This window comes from Molossus molossus, unplaced genomic scaffold (genome assembly GCF_014108415.1).
Source record: "Molossus molossus isolate mMolMol1 unplaced genomic scaffold, mMolMol1.p scaffold_m16_p_18, whole genome shotgun sequence".
NCBI classification, from domain to species: Eukaryota; Metazoa; Chordata; class Mammalia; order Chiroptera; family Molossidae; genus Molossus; species Molossus molossus.
In genome coordinates this window covers 65,273,452-65,295,561 of record NW_023425353.1, presented here as the reverse complement: position 1 = coordinate 65,295,561, position 22,110 = coordinate 65,273,452, and the positions used below count along the sequence as shown (strand labels likewise).

General features: G+C 41.9%; 1 protein-coding gene across 1 annotated transcript in view; it reads right to left on the bottom strand.

Moving 5' to 3' along the window:
- DOCK3 (dedicator of cytokinesis 3) overlaps window positions 1-22,110 on the bottom strand; it is a 247,386-nt gene that overhangs the window by 80,172 nt on the left and 145,104 nt on the right. The window contains exons 12-14 of the mRNA XM_036267098.1: window positions 14,656-14,744; window positions 10,652-10,777; window positions 52-176 (exon numbers count right to left, since the gene is read on the bottom strand). Of these exons, the coding sequence (XP_036122991.1) occupies window positions 52-176; window positions 10,652-10,777; window positions 14,656-14,744 (340 nt within the window). The remainder of the gene's footprint in view (window positions 1-51; window positions 177-10,651; window positions 10,778-14,655; window positions 14,745-22,110) is intronic.

The following is a 22,110-nucleotide window of genomic DNA, read 5'->3' as shown; positions in this document are numbered from 1 at the left end:
AGAGGATTATTTCAGTTTTAGTTTCCATTCAAACTGGCTGGCAAGCCTTACCTTCAAGATTTCTCCATCGGCATAAAGAACATACATGGTCACTTCAATATTCTTTTGTACACTCTTTCCCCCTCTCTCAAAATCCCCCTTCTCCAGGGTTAGGTACAGGTCATTGCGGATATCGCCTGTGGGGAAAGAAATGCCATGTCTCCATGACCACAGAAGCCACACTCTCTCATTTGCATAGAGGACTAGGCTAGCAATTGGAGCCTCCAGGGTTCAGGTGGGTGCTCAGGGCATTCCAAGCTTGGTTAATAATGATGGACATCCTACTAATATCAGTGGAGCAGTACTCAGGTTGCTCAGCACGTGCTAAATCTGAGTTCTGAAGTGTTTACCATAACCTGTGCACGGTGGGAAAGGGCAGGGTAGAGCATCTTCTCTCAGGCTCTCTCCTCTCCAGGAGAGTAGCTGCAATCTCAGCCTCCCACAAAAGAAAGATTTTAGAATCAACTTGAATCAGTCTTGTCTTGCCTTGTCTGTGTCTTAATTAATCCCTCCTCCTTTCCCTAACCTCCCCTACTCCCAAATGTTTTTTTTCTTTTAAAGGTTTTCATTTTGCAATCCTCAATGCTTCTGAGTCTGACTGGAGGATACACAACCCTCCTTACGGAGGCCTAGCTCCAAGTCCCAGTTCCTGCTGGAGTGCCAGGCAGGTCGCGGTTCTACCCTACCTGTCAGTCTTTCTTCTTTTTGTTACAAGTGCTTTGGGAGCAGGTGACACTCCTTCAGAAGCAGGTGCTGAAGCACTGGGGTGACAATCTGGTGTGTTCTTGCTGCTTCCCTGTGCTCTGACTCCATCCAGCCCACATTGTCCGTATCTGCTGCTTGAGACAGCAGGAGAAGCTCAAACTGCCAGTCCATGACCTAAGTCACATCTACCTTTCTAGGGGGATGGGGTCATCTATTCCTGTGTAAGAGTGTATTTAGGCTGCTCTAAGCTTCCACATATGCAACATGAGTTTTATTCACTTTCTAAAAAAGGGTTTTTGACTTTCAAAAACAACAACAACAACAACAACAATAAAACAGTAGTGTGTGTGTGAATCTTCCAAGGAAGAAAAATAGCAAAGGAAAACAGGTAAGGCCAAAGTGAAGATGTGTTAGTAGCCTGAAGAAATCAATTGACAGATAATGAACAATTAACTTGCAAAGCAAGCCAATTCAGAAGCCAGACATTCTTTCTAGTTCATTTCTTAGAAACAATGGCACATCTATATAGCTCGTTACTTGGAATCACAACAACATAAACAGGTTTTGTTGTTTGTTAGCAAGGGAGCTTTCTGGTTTGGTCAGATATGCAATGAGGGCCTCTTTTTTAATTGTGGAAGTGTCTGAGGATCTCTTATGCATGACACAGTGACTGGCATTAATCTCGGGCTTTTGAGGTCTTCATGACCAGACCTTCTGTTCTTCAGGTTACCTTCCTACCCCAGGAGTGCATTCATGGTTATTTGGTCGTATAATGAAGCTCTCAAAAATACTTTGGCTCATCCAGAGACATGGAGTAGGGAACAGACTGACAAACCTCAGAGGGAAGGGGAGTGTGGTGTGGGAAGAGATAAGCCAAAGAATTTATAACCATATATGCATAACCAGTGGACACAGACAATAGTGTGGGAAAGGCAAGAGGGGGGGTGGGAGCGGGCAGGAGGGGTCAATGGAAGAAAAAAGAGGGGACATCTATAATTCCTTCAACAATAAAGATAAAAGTAAAAAATAAAATACTTTGGCTCAAGTAGAGAAGAGCAACCCATAAGAAGAAATTAATTGTTCTCTGACAGCCCAGAGAACTTTGTGTGAAAGCCATTGTGTTCCCCAAATAGCCCTGAGGCTACCAGAGAAGAGGAAAATGAGTTCTGAAAATTGCACACAAATGCAACTGTTGGGTAGGTGGGACAACCTTGAGGGTGTCTGTCCTTGCTGTCTGCATCGACTTTCCCCTTAGGTTGAGTCGAGTCTCTACTTTGAATTCTGATGAGTTTGGATGTCTCCTTTGGACATCCCAGCTTGGGCCTTCCTAGAACATCTTTAAAATACCACTCCGGTGTATAGACAGGAAACTGCAATTTATCATCTTGCTACTGTCAGGACAGAAGCTTAATAAAATCAGTCCTGAAAGTAAAATCCAAAACTAACTGGGAACTTTACTATGGGTTACTGCTATTATAATGGGATAAATCCAAGTTGGTTATAACCTTTAATTTTTAACAATTGAAACAGACATGTCAGAGCCTTCTTCTGATAAAAGCCTTTTAGTTACATATTAGCTTCTCTGTGGAGTTTAAATAATTATTCAATTTCTAGGCTGATTTGGCAAAAAAAAAAAAAAAGTGATTAATTCAGAGAATTTTAATGTCTAACCTAGAGAATAGGTTCTTTGTTTAAATATTGCTAAATATTAGTAATTAAATTTTAAATATTTAATAACTCTCTGGAAGTTACTCTGAAGGTAATTCACGTGACTTTTAAAAGCAGATGTTGCCTACCAGCAATAGTATTCTAGCTTGTACAAACATTTTCAATTTCTGGAGCTCTATACACAAGGTGACCACGTTACAATAAACATGTCCTTCAAATGAAACATTTAGAACTTCCTAGACATATATATGATATGGAATATAACACAAAACTAGACATTGTCTTGGAGACTGATAATGTCAGAATTTGGTCTGTGTTGGTTTTATAGAGCAAGCTCATAGTTTCTGGGCAGCTCCTCCAGGGCATCTTAAACCAAAATGCCAATTTCAAATGGAAGGACTGAGCTATATATTCCTATAGTTCTAATTCTCTAAAATGTTTCTATTTAAACAGAATGCCTTTGGTGATCATCTAGCTGAGAAAATTTGGCAATACAAGTAACTGTACCCTCTGAGTTACAGACTGAAGTAGTTTGATTTCATCAGATCTTTGGCTGCTCTTTATTTGGAGAACAGACCTGCCTAGACAAGGGCTGTTTTCAGTCAGAACAGGTATTAAGTTGCCTTATGGGTTGCAATTTTGCAAATTATGACCTCAATTTCGAGAACAGCACTTTGTAAGTGTTAATGTTCCTGGGCCTTGTCAAAATCTCTCTGGGAGATCATTTAGATGACACTGTCCACTAATTTTCCTGGAATTAGGAGAAAACCTAAGAGGCAAATGTGAAAAGCTTCAGGAATCTGATGACCCAGGACAGCCTTACAGATAGCCTCTCAGGGATCCTCGCTCTTCAGCTGTCACTCGTGCATGTAACATGTTCACACAGGCTACTAGTGGAATCATGCTTTTGGGAGGCTCCTGTAAACTTTAGTCGCAATTTCCAAGAGAGGAATGAAGACAGGCACATTACAATGAGGGTGGGAAAGAGAAGGGCTGAGCAGTGATTTTTTAGGTTAACTTGCAGACCACTGCCTGGTGCTGTAATTTGAATTACCTAGGTAGCGTGTTAAAACATTTCGAGCATCTACCCCATGAGATTCCAGTGAGGCTTGGATACATACATTAAAATAATCTCCAGGTGACTCTGATGCTCTCTAGGGTTTAACACCAGGGGACCAGAACATGGGGGTCTGCTGGGAAGGTGCTGATAAAGTTTGGCTGTGGGTGGGGGGCTGGGAAACTGTTATGCAGCACAGAGGAACCCTGGGCTGTATAAAAGGGGAGGCTTTTCTGCAGGGAGTGGGAGGAGGTATTGTTGAGGGCAGTCCTGCTTCCCTTTGTTAGGTGTCTCGGGCTTCCTACATTTGGCAGAGCATCCAACAAAATCAACAGTGCCATACATCTCTGAGAGCTTAGTGCTCAGTTAACATGTAACAGTTTCTTGAATGGAAAGATGAATGAATGAGGCTGTTTTATAAGAGGGCCTCAGAATAAGCAGTCTTTGTCCCTTTCACAGTTTCACACAGTAGCCAGTGTCAACTGTTGGTATATCCAACTGCATGTCAGGGACTACGGACTTAAAAGTAAGCATAGGTTGGCACATTTTTTTCTGTGAGGCCAGATAATAAATGCTTCGGGCTTTGTGGGTCCCATAGGTCTCTGTCACATGTTCTGTTTCTAAAACCCTTTTAAAATGTGAAAAAAACATTCTTAGCTGGCAGGGAGTACAAAAACAGGCTGTTGACATGTGGGCTATAGTTTGCCGATACCTGGTTTGGTGTGTTTATGTGTCAAGAACAGCTTCACTACACTGCAACTATACATTTAAAATCCACATTCCTGCAAGTCTACACAAACAGTTGCTGGGAAAGAACAAAGTAATGGACCTGAGGCCATCTTATTATGTCAGGGTTGGCCTGAAACATTCTGGGGTCTTCATGGAGTGAGAGGTCTTAGAAGGAAACAGTGCTTTTTAGCTACCAGAAATCTTAGGGGCTGGGGAACACTTTGACAGAGCTGCATCCAGGAGGGACAAAGAACTGTCAGCCTCAGTGGCCAGGTCTGACCCTCTGAATACCTGTATCCTAGTATGACTCTGGAGAAGCAACTCACAACATGTTTGCAGGTCTGAAAGCAATCTCCATAGAGGTTTCAGACTCTCTGAGGTTCAGTTCAGGCACCAGAGCATCTATTAGTAACAACCTCAAGCTTACTTGGAGTTTTGGAGCCACATTATTCCAGCCTATGCAGAATTCCCTTCAGGAGAAATGATCCAGGATAGCCCACATACATGTGGCCTTTCACTTGTGTTTGAAGTCTTTATTATTTTCATGTTCCTTCTGTATAAACTACACATTTTAGGAGGTTTTCAAGGCTAACAGTATGTAATACTATATTATATTTATACCTTGTCTACCCCTGGATGGAATCAGGAGGGGCTTCTTTAGATAGTACTTTCTTTCCCTTAAGACCATGTAAAACTAGAACTTTCTCCCAGCAGACACAGCAGCCTACTTGTGATGGCACCAATTCTCTCTCTTGGCAGAATGGAAGTAAAGTCTCTTGACTGTATTCATGGAAATGTAGAGACATTAATAACCATTCAGTTTGGACAGTTTCAGGTATATAACCAATGTTTTATTTTGTAGTTCTTATTTTGAGGAAGACACCAAAAAAATAAAATAAAATAAAAAAACAGGAGAAGATGACCCTTGGGAGGACTTAAGTATCTAGGAAAGATAGGCTCTTCATTTTTCTAACCATGTTTTCAGTGTCACACGTCTACTGTTTGTATTGTTACAAAGTCAGTGATGCTCCCTGCTCTAACAGGATGACAGGGATGGGCATAGTGACATCACTATATGTGGCTGTTCTTTTCTTGGTCATATGATGTGATGATCTTTCAACCTATTGTAGGTCCAGATGTGACTGTTCCTAAACCACTCCTTAGATATACTGTCAAAGTATCATTTGACACTCAGATGGACCATGGTCTTATGCATCACCTGTGATAAATACTTTCATCACTCCCCTTAAAGAGAGCTTTCTTTCAAAAATCATACTTTTGTGTGTTTACCCTTTAATGAGATGTGTCCAGCAGAGCTGAAAAGAGAAGCTTTCTGCCTTTCTGATTCTTTGTAGCTTGGAATGAGCCTACTCATTTTCTTTGCAATGGGAGTAGCTGATCTGTCTCATAAAAATCTTTCTCTGAAGCTGTACACCTAGGGCTTGTTAAGGTTTTCTAAACATTCTGACATGTCCTTTGCTTCCTCAGATCTTAATGATCACCCAAAGTAATACACAGTCTTCTAGGCTGGGCTGGTAGCTTCTCTTCTGTCTTGTCAGTTACCCCAAAATGTGAGGCTGATGAAGGATTAATAATGTACATGACACCCCACCCCAGATTGCAACATTCCATGAAACAAATGAAGATGGAAACAAAGCAGGCAAAAAGCACATAGGACACACAAAAGCAGGAACTTACACCCAACTATCTTCATCTCTGCACCAGAAAGAAAGGGGCGAGAATGAGGGGACAGCACAGAGAGAAACAAGAACAATTAAGACAAACAAGAAAAGAGAATAAAACATCACTTGCAGGTCGGCAATGAAGCATGCACTTTTTACCAGGGGTCAAAGCAAAGGACAGAGTGTATTTCTGAGCACAAGGGCAAGAATCAGAGGGTCCCCCAGAGGGATAGCATGCTTGCATCACTGCCTTCTAACGGGCAAGTTCAGGGAAACCCAGAGAGGAGCAGTACTTGTGCCAGGTCTGATTCAGGGAAAGGCAGAGCATCCCTGCAGCAGTATCACCATCACTTGAGAGCTTGTGAGAAATGCAAATTGCCAGGCCCCACCTCAGTCCTACTTTTTAAGAAACTCTTGGGGTGGGCCCAGCAATCTGTGTTTTTCCAAGCCCTAAAGGTGATTCTGATACATACTAAAGTTAGAGAATTATGCTTTAGGAAAAACTTGTCATCATTTAGAACATACTAAATCAATTTAGAACATACTTGTCAGATTTCTTCTGACAAGACAGAAAACCATTTAACTAATATAAAACATAATCCATATTGTTCCCAGTAAATGACCTTAAAAATTCAAGGTTTAAAAGACAAGTTAAAATACTGTAATCTCCACAGAGCCATGACAGAACTCTGTAATGCTACGAAGTCCAGGGAACAGACCTTCTGGGAGAGCTAAGAAGTAGAGAGGGCTGTAGGAGGCGACAGCACATTCCTGCTGGCTCAGACAAGGTCTGGAGAAGATACAGCCTTCTCTTGAGCAGGAGGTTTTAAATCATCTCTTTCAGTTTACAGTCTTTTGGTTGACAACTTTCTTTAAGTTTTTGGGGGGTGTTAATTCTGACAAGTAAGTTACTGAGAATAGTGTTAACTTCAGCTTGTTCATCTGAAACACCTGTCCTGTTTCCATCCTTCTTGCCCATCTTCTTGAAAAAAATCTAGGAAAGGAGCAAAAGTGTGCTACAGTTATTAGCTTTTATACTGAACTAAAATGAATTTTGGGAAGGAGGAAGTACCACAGAAATGTGACAAACCAACAAAAGGCTATAAGTGTTCAGCTTCAAAATTCAGCTTAAATCCCCCTATCTATTTGTTCTATACTAGAAGTCAGGGCCTCAGCTATGGCACACAGTAGGACATCTCTGGTTCACAGCAATCACATGATGTGTAGGTACACACCCATGGAAAGCAATGGGAGACCATCAGAAAGACTATTTCCGAAATGGTAGGCTGGTACTCGTGTAGCTAGAGCCTGTCTGAACTCCAATTGTACAGTTACTGCTCTGTAACTCAGAGCTGTTAAGCTATCAATATGCTTTGATAAGGACATACCTGGGCCATCCAAAAAAGGGGGGGGGGGCTCTCCAAATGAGTGTCTGCCAAATGCTGGGCAGTTTTAAAATAAAGATCACAGTTTATGAGTAATTCTGATTTTTACATTTACTCTTACTTCTCAGACTTAAGTGTTGAAATGCTCATAGTTACTGACATACTTTATTTCCTTATTCATTTCCCATATATCCATGTGTCAAGAAGCTGCTGCAACTTCTTGTAACTTGGTCACTGTTAGGGCTGAGAGACTACTGCAGCCCAGGTACAATATTTCCATAGGTAAAGGGTAGACCAGCTGCAAATGGACAGGTAGGCAGGGCTTGGAAGTCTCAACAAAGGTCTTACCACAGTCATGATTTCCCAAGACAGGTTGACTGCAATGTAAAACAGTCCAGCACACTTTCCGACCTGCAGGCCAGCCCTGTCACTTTCCCAAGGATGGCAAACCCACTCTGATATCTTGGGATGCATTAAGAGGGCTGGCAGCTGTTAGCTCACAACCCTGGGAGTGGCCATCTGTGCAAAAAGCTCTTTCCTCAGGGGAGGAAGGGTGAAGGAGGAGAAGAGTGCTTTCTGCCTGTGAACCATTCTTACTTTCAGCTTCAGTACTCAGCACTCAAAGGCATATAACACAGAAAGCAGCATACTCACAGCCCCAGCCTGAACTTTCCAGGACTGCCAGTGTCTTGGCCTTGTGGGGCAAATCACACAATGATCCTGGAGCTGCCCAGAGGAGGGAAAGCCCCCTTTAACCTCATTTACCCCACCAATGCCTGTTACAGCTGATTTCCACGGTGACGTCCGGTATATCCAGGAGTCCTTTATAACCTGTGTGCCAATGATGCAAAGAGATGCAGGGTGCTCTACAAAGACCTCTTTCCACAGATGAGGTTTGGACAATGTCACTTCTGAAATCAAAGTTTGCTTAAATTATTTTTCACTGAAGCTTGTTCCTTTCTAGTTTATGCTCACTTAACTTTAATTCTATGATTGAATGAAGGAAATGTCCAAATCTTAGACATACAAGTTCTTAAAAGAAAGGAAAACTTTAAATACATTTCTTAGAGTATATGACTCCACCTCCTAAGCCTGGATATCTAATTTAAAAAGATCACCAGCCAAATCTGGGTAACTACCTACTCTTTCTTCCACGACACGTTGCCAAGAAGCCAGGGACTATGCCTGGCCTCTTCTTTTCCCAATAACCAGGACCATAGAGGGCTGAGGAATGGTGTCAGGACAGAATGGGAGAAGCATCCTGCGGAGGACTTCGCATCTACAGGAGCCACACAGGGGCCTTTCATAAGCATGAATTCTCCTTAGCATTTAAAAATAAACATGGAATTGATTGAGTAGCCCAGGTCTCCCATCCAAAAGACCCTCCTCGTGTGCATGGGCAGAGATGAAGGCAGAAATTTAAACACTTCTAAACTTTTGGTATAGTTTTGAATATGGACCAGTAGACTTTGGCAATGGACCTAAGAGATTACCAATATGCTTCTAAATCCCAAGACTCTCTTCAGATACAACAGGAAAAATTTGGATTCACCTTTTGATTTCAAAAATTTAACAGAAATTCTTAGGAAGCTTGACTTGAGCCTATCCTATTTATCATGACTACACATATATTGCTATTAAAAATGAAATCAGCCCTGGCCGGTTTGGCTCAGCGGTTAGAGCACTGGCCTGTGGTCCAGAGAGACCCGGGTTCGGTTCCCGCTAAGGGCACATACCTTGGTTGTAGTTTGTCCCCGGCCCCGGTTGGTCATGTGGGTGGCAGCCACTTGATGTGTCCCTTTCACATTGATGTTTCTCTCTCTCTCTCTCTCTCTCTCTCTCTCCCTCCCTCCCTCCCTCCCTCCCACTCTATCTGAACAAAATATGGAAAAATGTCCTCGGGTGAGGATTAAAACAAAAAACAAACAAACAAACAAAAAAAATGAAATCATGGTGCACAGCAGTCAAATAATTGCTAGCTTCATTTTGTAGATTACTTTAGCATCTTTAAAAAATAATTCACTTCAGAATGGCAGGCTATAGGTCTTGGTTATCTTTAAGTGGGTTTAACTTATTAATCTTTTGTGGACTAGTTAATTCTGATAGCTCTCAAGCCAAAGAATTGGATGGCATTGGGTTTTATATTAGAAGCAGCCGTTTCCAAGAGACATTTCCCTTCAGAATGCCTTTTATTCCTAGCTTCAAATCTTACTTACAACACATCATACTTGTAGATGATTCACAGCAGCCTGTTTTGCATGTAGTGTCTATGGAGAGGTATCAAAGGCAACAGAAAATAAGTCTTGGCCTAGTGTGGGAAAGTGGAAGGCAGCTGGAATCCATCACATGAGCCTTCTCTATGCTCAGGCCACACTCCCCTTTGGTAGGTGCTGGCAAACATTTACAACAGAGAATTTAGAGCACAATGAAGAACTCCAAATAGGTGATATTTACAGTGGTCACAATCAGTTCAGTCTAGCCTGGCCTGGCCCTTCTACACAAAAGCAAATAAACTTTTAGTGAATCATTAAAACTCATTGGAAACGGTGGATTCATAACTCCTGTAATCTGTCCAGATAACCAGCTATTTGTCTGTTCTGAGTTCCCTCTCTTTGTTTGCATCTTCTCTGGTTATCAGACCACCTGCTATCCATCTGAGACACCACTCTACCTTCCTTCACTCGCTATGGCCCCCTTGGCTCTGATGGCTTGTTAGGATCCACTTGTCCAGTTTTTCATGCATCTGCATGACTAGGAAACATGAACCTGGGATTGACCTACTGGACCTATAATGGAACATCAATGCATTCCCATTTTCTGCTTTGGCTCTCCTCTGGGCATCAGATGAGGGGGAGTGGGCTGAGACAATTCCTGAGAAACGGGCCAGGTCATACAATTCACAGTGCCTAATTGATACCATTTGCCTGATCCATTTTTCTAATATGTAAAATGCATCTGTTCTTCCTGCATGACGTGGTATTCAGTAATACTACAGGCACTTATTTTGGTATATTCTTCCCCTCAAAGAGGAAGTTCTTTTGAGTCATTTCTCTCTTAAGGAATGTAATGGAAGTGTAAAAAGCATCCTCATGAAGTTCCATGGTGGTTGTAACCACCCAGCTCCACACAGACAACAAAGCCTACCTACTGGATTGCCATGCTGCACTGGTGAACATGATGTGGGGCTTCTGGAAAAGAACAAATACCAACAAGAGCCAAAGGGGCCACCAGCTGCAGACTGCAGTCAGCAACCTGACTTGAGATGCAGAGGTTTTAATGGCTGCAGGGCTCCTTCACAACTTAGTTTACCAACTGCTCATGAGAGAAGCACTGGGCTCCATCCTCCTAACCCTGCTCCCACCTCAGCCCCAAGAAGTTCTACCTACCTGGCATGATGACATCAGGAAATCCCAATTTTCTTGTAATTGCCAATCCCCTATTAAATATCATGGGGTTTTCTCTCCTTATCTGTTCCATGTCTCCACGAAGAAGCTGCAGAGAAATGATAAGGCCTGCAAAAACAAAAGCATTTTTTTCTTCAGATCCACATTTACACCCTGTATTATAGTACTAGAAAAGACAGAATCACATTTTTTTTCCAGAGGAAAAATGTACAAAGTTCAGCATTTTTCTTGAGAAAAATATTGATGCAGAAAATATACATTATTCTGAAGAAACATTCTGGAAAGCTAAAGGAATTTCAGTCAAGATAGTCTCAATAACCCAGAGAAGCTGTTCTCTACCTCTGTATAATTTTGTTAAATATGACAAATAAGAGGAAGAGGGCTTCAGTTTCTGCAGAGAGCAGGTTAAATGGCAAAGAATAAAAAAAAGCCACCAGTGGAAGCTGTAAAGACTCCACCTCCTTTTGTAAGAGGTGGGATCCTAGAACTTCTAGATCTCCTTTCTGGTTCTGAAACCCTGGGGGATAGAAGCGCATGCCAAATAATGCTAAGTTCTGGTCTTCTGGATGTAAAAGCCTCTGTGAAGAACTCAGAAAAGTGGCCCACTTGCCTACCTGGTATGCAAGCAGTCCCTTAGCAACACTTGGTTTTCTACCTACCAATTGTCTAGTTCTCAAGCCAAAGAACTTGAAAGTAACTAATCTATACAATTTCTCTGTTAATATGATCTCTGACACAAGAAAACTGTTTTTTTTACTGAATTTCATCTCAGGTGGACAACAATGTGGGGACTGCCAGGGGAAGGTTGAGTTGGAAGGTTGAGGGTATGGGGGGGATAAATGGTGATGGAAGGAGACCTGACTTGGGGTGGTGAACTCACTATATAGTGTACAGATGGTGTGTTGTGGCACTGTGCACCTGAAGCCTGTATAATTTTGTTAACCAGTGTCACCCCAATAAATTCAATAAAAAAAAAGACTGTCCCATAAAAACAATTAGAAAAATTGACAATATCAACAAATTGACAATATTCCTATGTGGAATACTGGATGGTCAGCAACCTGACCCTGTTCCTCTCCACCCCCATCTTTCATGGAGGAGCTAGGTGAGGATTAGTAATGTAAATTAATCTTAGTCCAAGATATATAAATAAAACTATAGTTAATAGTCACTTAAAAATACAAAAGCAAACAAATAAACCCAACGTGTCAACTGTTTTATCTGTCTTCACTGGTTTTTAATAACGTTTGTGCTATTGGAATTGTTAAAAATTAGTCTGTGGCTACAAATCTAAGAGGCTAACAATGGAAACAAGGAGCCACATATATTAGAGCTGCACCTAAGAGAGTTTCTGCTGAATGATACATTTATTCTCAGCACTCAAACCAACATAGCAATTCCTTCTACATTTTCATATGATTTGACTTGAAGGGAAAACACTAATGACTTATGAAACAAAAAAGACATTTAACAAAGATGGGTGGCAGATTACATCATAGTAAATTAATTTTGTTTTTTTTTATTTTTTTATCCTCACCCAAGGACATTTTTGCATGTATCTTCAGATAGAGCAGGAGGGAGAGGAGGAAGAGAGAAACATCGAAGTGAGAGAGACACATCGAGTGGCTGCCACCCACACGACCCTAATCGGGACCGGGGACAAACTGTAACTGGGGTACATGTCCTCAGTGGGAACTGAACCTGGGACTCTCCGGTCTGCAGGCAGACGCTCTAACCACCGAGCAAAACTAGCCAGGGCAGTAAATTAATTTTTTATAAAGGAGTATCTTTAATTAAGGAGACTAATAAAGACCTGAACTACTCCTTGAGTAACCTATGGAATCCTTTGACATGAAAACCCCAGGGTCCTGCAGTGAAAGACCCATGCTCAGAAGCTGGGTAGAGATGAAGGCTGTTCACAGCAGCTTGTTTTGCATGCAGTGTCTATGGAGAACCAGCTTCCAACTGGTTAAACAGCCAATATCTGTGACTTCTGGACAAAAACCATAGACACTGAAGATGGCATGGTCCATGCTCATTCTGGGGAGTAAGACAAAAGTCAGCATCTTACCTGGTGAGGTGATAGTAAAAACTGCTTTTAGCTGTTTCTTTTAATGTATTATTATCATCATCTCACTTTTTAAAAAAACTTTAAAAAATTTTTTTAAATGTTTTTATTGATTTTTTTAGAGAGAGAGGAAGGGAGAGATAGAAACATCAATGTGAGAGAGAAACATCGATCAGCCACCTCCTATACCCCCCCACTGGGGATCAAACCTGCAACCAGGGCATGTGCCCTGACCAAGAATCAAACCAGAACCTCTCAGTCCATGTGATGGATGCTCAATCCACTAAGCCACACTGGCTTGGCTTACACCATCTCACTGTTAAAATATTCTCCATGTTTTAATTATATCATGTCTCAAGAACTTAAAAGTCAAGGCCAGTTCTTTATAAATCAAATAAGTAAAAAAAGCAAAAAACACTATAAATATCAATGTGAATGGTTATTTTCCAAATTGCTAATAACTTTTCTACACTTTAAAACAAGATTTTATTTGCCTCTTGCTTTAGCCTAGTTTTAGGTAAGGAATATGGACACCCTTCCCCCTTTAGTCACACTGCATGGAGCTCCTTGGCATCCAGGTACATTCATAAGAGGAAATAGTCACTTAAAAATAGTGAGAGGCTCTGAGGACCGTGATGCTACAGAGTTTTAGATGAATCAAGTACTCCCAGCTGCGCGTCTCAAACTCTGCAGCCTCCGGTGTGGAGCTGCTCTGAGGACTATCCTCATTGAAAATCTGCTGACCCTGATAGAGGGGGGAAAAGGGTTCTCAATAGCTTTGGGAACTGCTATGTAGTGGCTTTAACTGTCACTTAAGGACAACTTTTTATTTATAAGTCTATGAAAATTAAAACAAGTAAGGTTCTGTAAAAAAGATTATGAGCCCTGGCCAGTTTGGCTCACTGGTTAGAGAACATCGGCCTGTGGTCCAGAGAGACCCGGGTTGGGTTCCCGCTAAGGGCATGTACCTCGGTTGCAGTTTGTCCCTGGCCCTGGTTGGTTGTGCGGGTGGCATACACTCGATGTGTCCCTTTCAGGTCGATGTTTCTCTCTCTCTCTCTTCCTCTCTCTGCCTCCCACTCTATTTGAACGAAAAAATGGAAAAATATCCTCGGGTGAGGATAAAACACACACACACACACACACACACACACACACACAAGATTATGAAATAACTTAGAGGTAAAACTGTCAGGAGAAACATGGTTCTATGTAAATTTGAGAGCTATCTTTAAGGGCATACAAAAGTTCACAGGCTTTTAAACAATGCTTCTAATTTAATCAAGTAATTAATGTTCAATTTAGAAAACAACCTTTCTGATGTGCAGAACTACACCAAGATTTAGACAGAAATTATATAAACAAGGTCTTAAAAGAAAAGGAGGAAAACAGAAAAGGAGAAGTTGAGCTAAGATGAAATCTGTCTTGTAACAAAGATTTTCTATTCCAGCTCCAGAATGACTGACACTGGCAGAATAATCTTTGATTCTCATTTGTGTCAGGCTTTCTTGATGCTATAAATAGGAATAGGAAAAGTGATATTAATATTTGTCCCTTCATCAGGGGTGGGGAGGGCTGGGTGTATGTAATCTTTGTTCAGGAAAACACAGACTTCACAATGTGACAGACCCTGCAACACTTCTATTCACTCTGGATTTACACGGGAACCCAAATTACTTATCAGAGCACATGGAATCTGTCACAGAAAAAATAATGTATTTTGGTTGGACTTAATTAGGAAAGGTCCTGAATTATCACAAAAAGAAATAGAGACATTTCTTCCCCTGGAGAGGAGAAGAAATATCTGCAGGGAATTGAACTTTACATGTGGCAACTGATCAACACAAATTGATTAGATGCGAGATCAGCAACTGCAAATGCAGCACAAATTGTATTTCTAGCCAGAGAAGTACGTCACCATGGCTGGCGCTGGGGGCGGAGTACTTGGCGCTGGACTTGCGGATGATATTCTCGTGGATCTGGGACCACTCACTCTCATTGTTGCACCTGCAACAGAAGGACAGGCATTAGGACTCTCAAGGTCTTAAACACCTGGTCTGATATTCCAACAAGTGACACAAAGTTTGAAGGGACATTTCAAACTAATTTTCCAAAAGGAGTAACTTTATGTTTTATTGAATTAGACAAAGCTGGTTTTCTGCTGAGGCACACAGAAGATACACACTTGGGGAAAGAATAGAAACTCTAAAATAAATCTACAAATACTGTTTAAGCGGCAAAATACCCTTTTCCCTGAAGTAGCATTCTCCCAACTGTCAAGTTTTCTTCTTTTCTAGTTCCTTACACACACACCCCAAAATCAAACAAACAAACAACAACTAGGACCCAGAGGAAAGTTCCTAATGAAACAAAAACAGTTCCTCTCAACAAGCACTGTTCAGAAACTGACTTGCCTTGCACTGGCTTTATTCTGTCATTCAGCTGTCATACTGCCCCAAGAGGAAAATCCTGCTAAGCACAGGGCAAAGTGGATATCTGCTTGTGGCTGTATTTTAGCCAGACCAAAAAAGTTTTGAAGAGCAGCAGGTTTGGTTCACCGTGAAATCCTCTGTAGTCAAGGGGAAGGAGGGCTTAGCAGAGAAGGCAGATGACTAAATTTGGAAGAATGAATTTCTTTCCTAGGGATTTCTGGACTGAGACCAAAGAGAATAAAGGCACAACACTGCATCCCTATTCGTTTTTGACATTTTAGAGTCTTCCCCTCTAAAGGGAAATTCCAAGAGCTGCAACCACACAATCACTTGGTATAGCTCAGAACAGAGACTAGGAATTCCTTATTCTAATGCGGACACTTCAATGAAACAACTGGAATAAGATCAGGGTCATTTCTTGAAAATTTCATGTGACACTGGCAGTCCCCAAAGTCGTGGCCCCATCCCTGCTCCTGTTAGATAGGGAGGTATAGATCCACTGACCACAGAAAACAGGACCCAGGGACAAAGGAAAATCCACAGGGTCTTTCCATGGTTGTTCAGAGGTATACAAGTCCAGTACCACCACTTCCAAGAGGAAATCTCAGTAAGTTATATCATGTGCTACAAAGCAGTGAAGCACAACAGCTTTCTAAGTAAGAGGGTTAGTGTAGAGGCCATGCAGAGTTAAAGGAGTTTGGTCACTAGTTTAATTGTGTTACTCAATCGGTGGTTCTTCAGACTCTTCAGTTGGTATAAATAAGCTTGCAAAGAATTGTCAAAGATGAGGTTCTCAGAGCTGGAAGGATATCTTCCTGCTCGCAGAATTCCTTCCAAAGTAAGGCAGAAAGTGTTCTTTGAAATGATCACTTACAATTTAGCAACTCGGTTGGAAATGAAAAGTGAGAGGTGCTGGTAGCAGCACATCCAGCCCTTCCTGTTTGACACGCACACAGTCTCATCTTCCAGTCAGTGCATCAGAGACATGCCCAGCTGGTGAGAATTCAAAGATGTGTCTTCCTGTCAGGTTTTTTTTTTTTTGTCACTTTCTGGGTTTACAAGATCAGTAGTTAATTCTTTAGTAGATCTCTGATTAAAGTTTGCTATAAATAACATATTTTCTCTTTTCATTTCAAAAGAAGAGTCTTGAAAATTAACTCCCTCCCTCTAAAAAAAGACTCTCACTGGTTCCTTGGCAGTAGAGTGTAGTTGGTGCTTTGTTGACCACATCAACGTGACAATATGTATTATTTCACTCACATGTACCCTTCTCCCCAACACATACAATTCAGATGCCAGACAACAGGCGGCCTGTCCCTGCCACTGCACACCTCTTAACTCTTGGTGGCCTTTATAACTCTGCCTTCAGCCATTTCCTTCTTACCATACAAGCTCTCCTGGGCAATCATACCTACTACCATAGTTGCAACAACCACCAGAAGCTGCCAAACCACAAAGCACTATCTCCAGCACAGACTCATCCCTAAGTTCCTGACCTACATGGATACAAGAGAGCTTTTGTCATTTCTCCCCGACCTGTCTGCTCCTAGAGACTCCCTCTCACTGCATGGAACCTGCTGGTTCACTAAACCAGAACCCTTCCAGCTGTCATGTCCTGTAGATTTTGCTATCTTAAAATCTGTCATACCTGACCTTACCTCTTTATGGTCTTGCTTCAGTTATTATCATCTCTCTTCTGGACTAGGGTAATCATCTCCTAAATGGACTTTCAAACATCTCCCTTTCCAGAATGCCATGAGGAGCTCCTCAAATCATTTGAAACTAAGTGGATGTGGTGTCCTCAGCATCTTTTAACCAATCGTTAGGATATTTTATAAGATAAAATGATCGATGTAAGCATTTATTGAATAATCAAATGAATTGAGATTATAATCAGGCATGATTACATCATCCAATCAAACTAGTATTTAGAGCATGATTACTCATGTTGATAGTTTATCCTCAATCATGAGATGCATGAGAGACAGTTATCTAAATAGGTCTGTATGCTTCTGTGGCAGTCCACCTTCTCTACAAAGGCAATGACCAGCACAGACAATAAAGTAGCACTTCCACCACTACACATCCAGGGATTTACTCAAGAAATACGATGAGAGGTTTTTGGTTTTTTCCAAGATTTCAGACGCACCACAGCCAAGTGAGTTCAGAACACCCTTCTCATTTGCTCACATACTGGAGCACACTTTACCATTTGTCTGTTTCCCACTACCTCATCTTCTTGATTTCTGTATTTCTGATGGGATTCACCCACTTTCTTCTCATCTTTACCCTAGGCGGGCAATTCAAAAAAGTAGTCACTTATATGAAATGATGAAGGGTCTTTTTGAAGAAAAAGATAAAATATATGAACAAACAAAATGTCAATGAATACATATCTACCAACAATGGAATCTACAAACAGAATGAACAGATAGAACAGAAACATTCTCATAGATACAGAGAACATTTTGTTGGTTGCAAGATGGGAGGGGGGTTGGGGAATGGGTGAAAAAAGTGAAGGGATTAAGAAGTACAAATTCATTGCTAGATTGACAAACCTCAGAGGGAAAGGGGTTGGGGGTGGGAAGAAATAAACCAAAGAACTTATATGCATAACCAATGGACACAGACAATAGTGTGGGAAAAGGCGGGAGGGGGGCGGGAGTGGGGAGGAGGGGTCAATGGGGAAAAAATGAGGAGCATTTGTAATACATTCTACATTCAACAATAAAGATTTAAAAAAAAATAAAACCAGCAATGCATAATCAAATAAAAAAAACATTTAAAAAAATTTTTAAAAAGTAATCACAAAAATATAAAGGGTTGCCCTGGCCAGTTTTGCTCAGTGGTTAGAGCGTCAGCCCATGGACCAATGAGTTGCGGGTTCGATTCTGACCAAGGGCACATACCTTGATTGTGGTTTGTCCCCAGCCCTGGTTGGTTCGTGCAGGAGGCAACTAATAGATGTGTCCCTCTCACTTTAATGTTTCTCTCTCTATCCTTCTTTCTCCCTCTCACCCACTCTATCTGAAGATAAATAGAAAAATATCCTCGGCTGAGGATTAAAAAAATATATACATATAAAGGGTTGACTGTAAGAACTTTAGGTTTGCATTTTTCTTTTTCTTTTTTAATCTTTATTGTTGAATGTAGAATGTATTACAGATGTTCCACATTTTTTCCTCCATTGACTCCCTCCTCCCTACTCCCGCCTCCCTCCCACCTTTTCCCACACTATTGTCTGTGTCCATTGGTTATGCATATAAGTTCTTTGGTTTATTTCCCCCCCCCCCCCGCCCCTTTCCCTTTGAGGTTTGTCAGTTTAGCAACCAATTTCTCCTTCTTAATCCCTTCACCTTTTTCACCCATTCCCCCAAACCTCCTCCCATCTGGCAACCAACAAAATGTTCTCTGTATCTATGAGAATGTTTCTGTTCTATCTGTTCATTTTGTGTGTAGATTCCATTGTCGGTAGATATGTATTCATTGCCATTTTGTTTGTTCATATATTTTATCTTTTTCTTCAAAAAGACCGTTCATCATCTCATATAATAACGGTTTGGTGGTGATGAACTCCTTTAACTTTTTCTTGTCTGGGAAAGTCTTTATATGGCCATCGATTCTAAATGACAGCTTTGCAGGATAGAGTTATCTTGGTTGTAGGTTCTTGCTTTTCATCACTCTGAATATTTCTTGCCACTCCCTTCTGGCCTGCAAAGTTTCTTTTGAGAAATCAGCTGACAGCTTTATGGGAACTCCCTTGTAGGTAACTAGCTATTTTTCTCTTGCTGCTTTTAAGATTCTCTCTTTGTCTTGAACCTTTTGCATTTTGATGATGATGTGTCTTGGTGTGGGCCTCTTGGGGTTCATCTTGTTTGGGACTCTCTGTGCTTCCTGGACTTGTATGTCTGTTTCCTTCACCAAGTCAGGGAAGTTTTCTGCCATTATTGTTTCAAACAGGTTTTCGATTTCTTGTTCTCTCTCTTCTCCTTCCGGCACCCCCAAGATGCGAATGTTGGCATGCTTGAGGTTGTCCCAGAGGCTCCTTACACTATCCTCATTTTTTTAAATTCTTTTTTCTTTTAGCTGTTCTGATTGGGCGCTTTTTGCTGTCTTATATTCCAAATCGATGGTTTGCTCCTTGGATTTACATACTCTATTATTGAAGCTGTGTAAATTATTCTTTATTTCAGTTAATGCCTCCTTCAATTCTAACTGTGTATCCATGATTTGTAACTGGTCCTTTTTTATGCTCTTGAGGCCCTCCCTAAGTTCACTGAGGTTCTCACTAAGTTCATTGAGCATCCTTATAAGCAGTATTTTGAACTCAGCATCTGTTAGGTTGCTTATCTCCATTTCACTTAGTTCTTTTCTTGGGGTTTTGTTCTGTTCTTTCATTGGAGACCTGTTTCTTTGTCTCCTCATTTTGGCTGCCTCCCTGTGTTTGTTTCTGTGTATTACTTAATGAGCGGTATGGGGCTAGCTGAGACCATTTGCTGCTCGTTTGAAAGAATTTAGGAAAACCTGAAGCAGGATCCAAGTCAGGCCAATTCTATGGTTACGCAAGTGGCAACAGCTTGGGTGGGCCTGAAAGTTGGGTGGGGTGGGGCGGGGCGGGGCCTCAGGGAGTCAGCAGGGCGGGGCTACCAGTGTGAGCCAGGTGCTGGAGTCCCAGATATGGCGACTGTCTGCCACCCCAGGGAAGGGCTCACCAAAGGAACAAAGGCCTCTGACAGCACGTTTGTCCCGGAGAAAGCCCCATCTCCAGCCCTCGCTCCAGTGGCAAACAGCTCAGTTCTTCCCTGTATGTCTCTGGTGCCGCTTGAGCTGCCTCCCCTCCAAGCTTAGAGGGAGAGAGTCTGATAAGTCCGTGCGCGGGTCCTTTAAGGAGCTGCCTGGGGCTCCAGCCACGTCAGCCTCCCTGAGCCTCAGTTCCTGCTGGTTTTTCCAGCCAGAATTTATGGGGACTTCTCTTCCTAGCACTGGAACCCTGAGCAGGGTACCTGGTGTGGGACGGGGACCCCTCAGTCCTCAGGAAGGACCTTCCCAACTGAGGTGTCCTGATTTTTACCCGCCACATGTGGGTGTGGGACCAGCCTGTCGCGCCTCCACCCCTCCTACCAGTCTCAATGCAGCTTCTTTAATTCCATAGTTGTAAGACTTCCATTCAGCTTGATTTCAGGCGGTTTTGAATGGTGGTTGTTCTGTAGTTTTGTTGTAACTTGGATGTGGTTGTGGGAGGACGCGATACTGCGCTTACCTACGCCGCCATCTTGACCGGAAGTCAGGTTTGCATTTTTCTTTTTTTTTTTAATTTTTTATTTATTTATTTATTTATTTTTATTTTTTTTATCCTCACCCGAGGACATTTTTCCATTCTTTGTACAGACAGAGTGGGAGGGAGAGAGAGGAAGAGAGTGAGAAACATCGACGTGAAGGGACCCATCGAGTGGCCGCCACCCGCACGACCAACCAGGGCCGGGGACAAACTGCAACCAAGGTATATGCCCTTAGCGGGAACCGAACCCGGGTCTCTCCGGACCGCAGGCGGGCGCTCTAACCGCTGAGCCAAACCAGCCAGGGCAAGTTTGCATTTTTCTTTATTTTTTTTTTCTAATCCTCATCCGAGGACATTTTTCCATTTTTTGTTCAGATAGAGTGGGAGGGAGAGAGAGAGAAACATCAACGTGAAAGAGACACATCGAGTGGTTGCCACCCGCACAAGCCAACCAGGGCCAGGGACAAACTGCAACCGACGTATGTGCCCTTAGTGGGAACTGAACCTGAGTCTCTCTGGACCGCAGGCCGACACTCTAACTGCTGAGCCAAACCAGCCAGGGCTAGGTTTGCATTTTTAGAAGGCTGCCTACTACTATAGATAGTAGGGATATTTTTCCTATACTTTATTTCACTTAATTATCATAATCCATAAGATAGGTATTGTCATGATCATTTTACAGATGAGAAGAGTTTAGAGCTGTAGTGAAACATAGGTCTGCCTCGACCCAAAAGCAGGAAGGTGAAGGGAGAGAGGGCTACAGAGTACAGTAACCCAAAAATTGCAACTATTTAGTCTCAATTATGATTAAAATTTAGTTTAGTACAAATACTCCATATTAAAATTATTTTTCTTTGGGTGTGACCTGCTTTATTTTGGCCTTTATTTGATTAAAAGTCCTAATAAGCTAGAAAACAGGCAACATCCTACAAATTTAGGAATACTACTAATGGGGACCACTGGTTCATGCAGTTCTTACTTATACTGCAAAAGGAGAAGCACTGAGAAGGATAAAAAAAACCAGCTACATTTCTATAAAAATGGCCCAACTCAACAGTTTTTAAGATCAGGCTAACATAAATCTCCAATCTGATTTTTTTTTCTTTTTTATCCTCATCCGAGGACATTTTTCCATTTTTTTACAGACAGAGCGGGAGGGAGAGAGAGGAAGAAAGAGAGAGGGAAACATCGATGTGAAAGGGACACACCGAGTGACTGCTACCCGCATGACCAACCAGGGCCGGGGACAAACTGCAACCGAGGTACATGCCCTTAGCGGGTCTCTCCGGACCGCAGGCGGACGCTCTAACTGCTAAGCCAAACCGGCCAGGGCGATTTTTTTTCTTTAATCCTCACCTGAGGATATGATTTTATTAATTTCAGAGAGAGAGGAAAGGAGAGGGAGAGAGAAACATTGATTGGTTGTCCCCCACATGCACCCAAACAGGGGATCAAAACCACAACCTGGGTATGTGCTGACTGGGAATCAAACCCACAGATGCTTCAACCAACTGAGCCACACCAGCCAAGGCTTGATGCATTTTGACGGGCTCTCATGGACCATGAGAAATTGTCTACTTAGGAAAATTTAAACCATTTTTATTTTACAACTTATACATATTTATTTTAATACAAACTAAAAAAAAAACACAAAACAAAAACA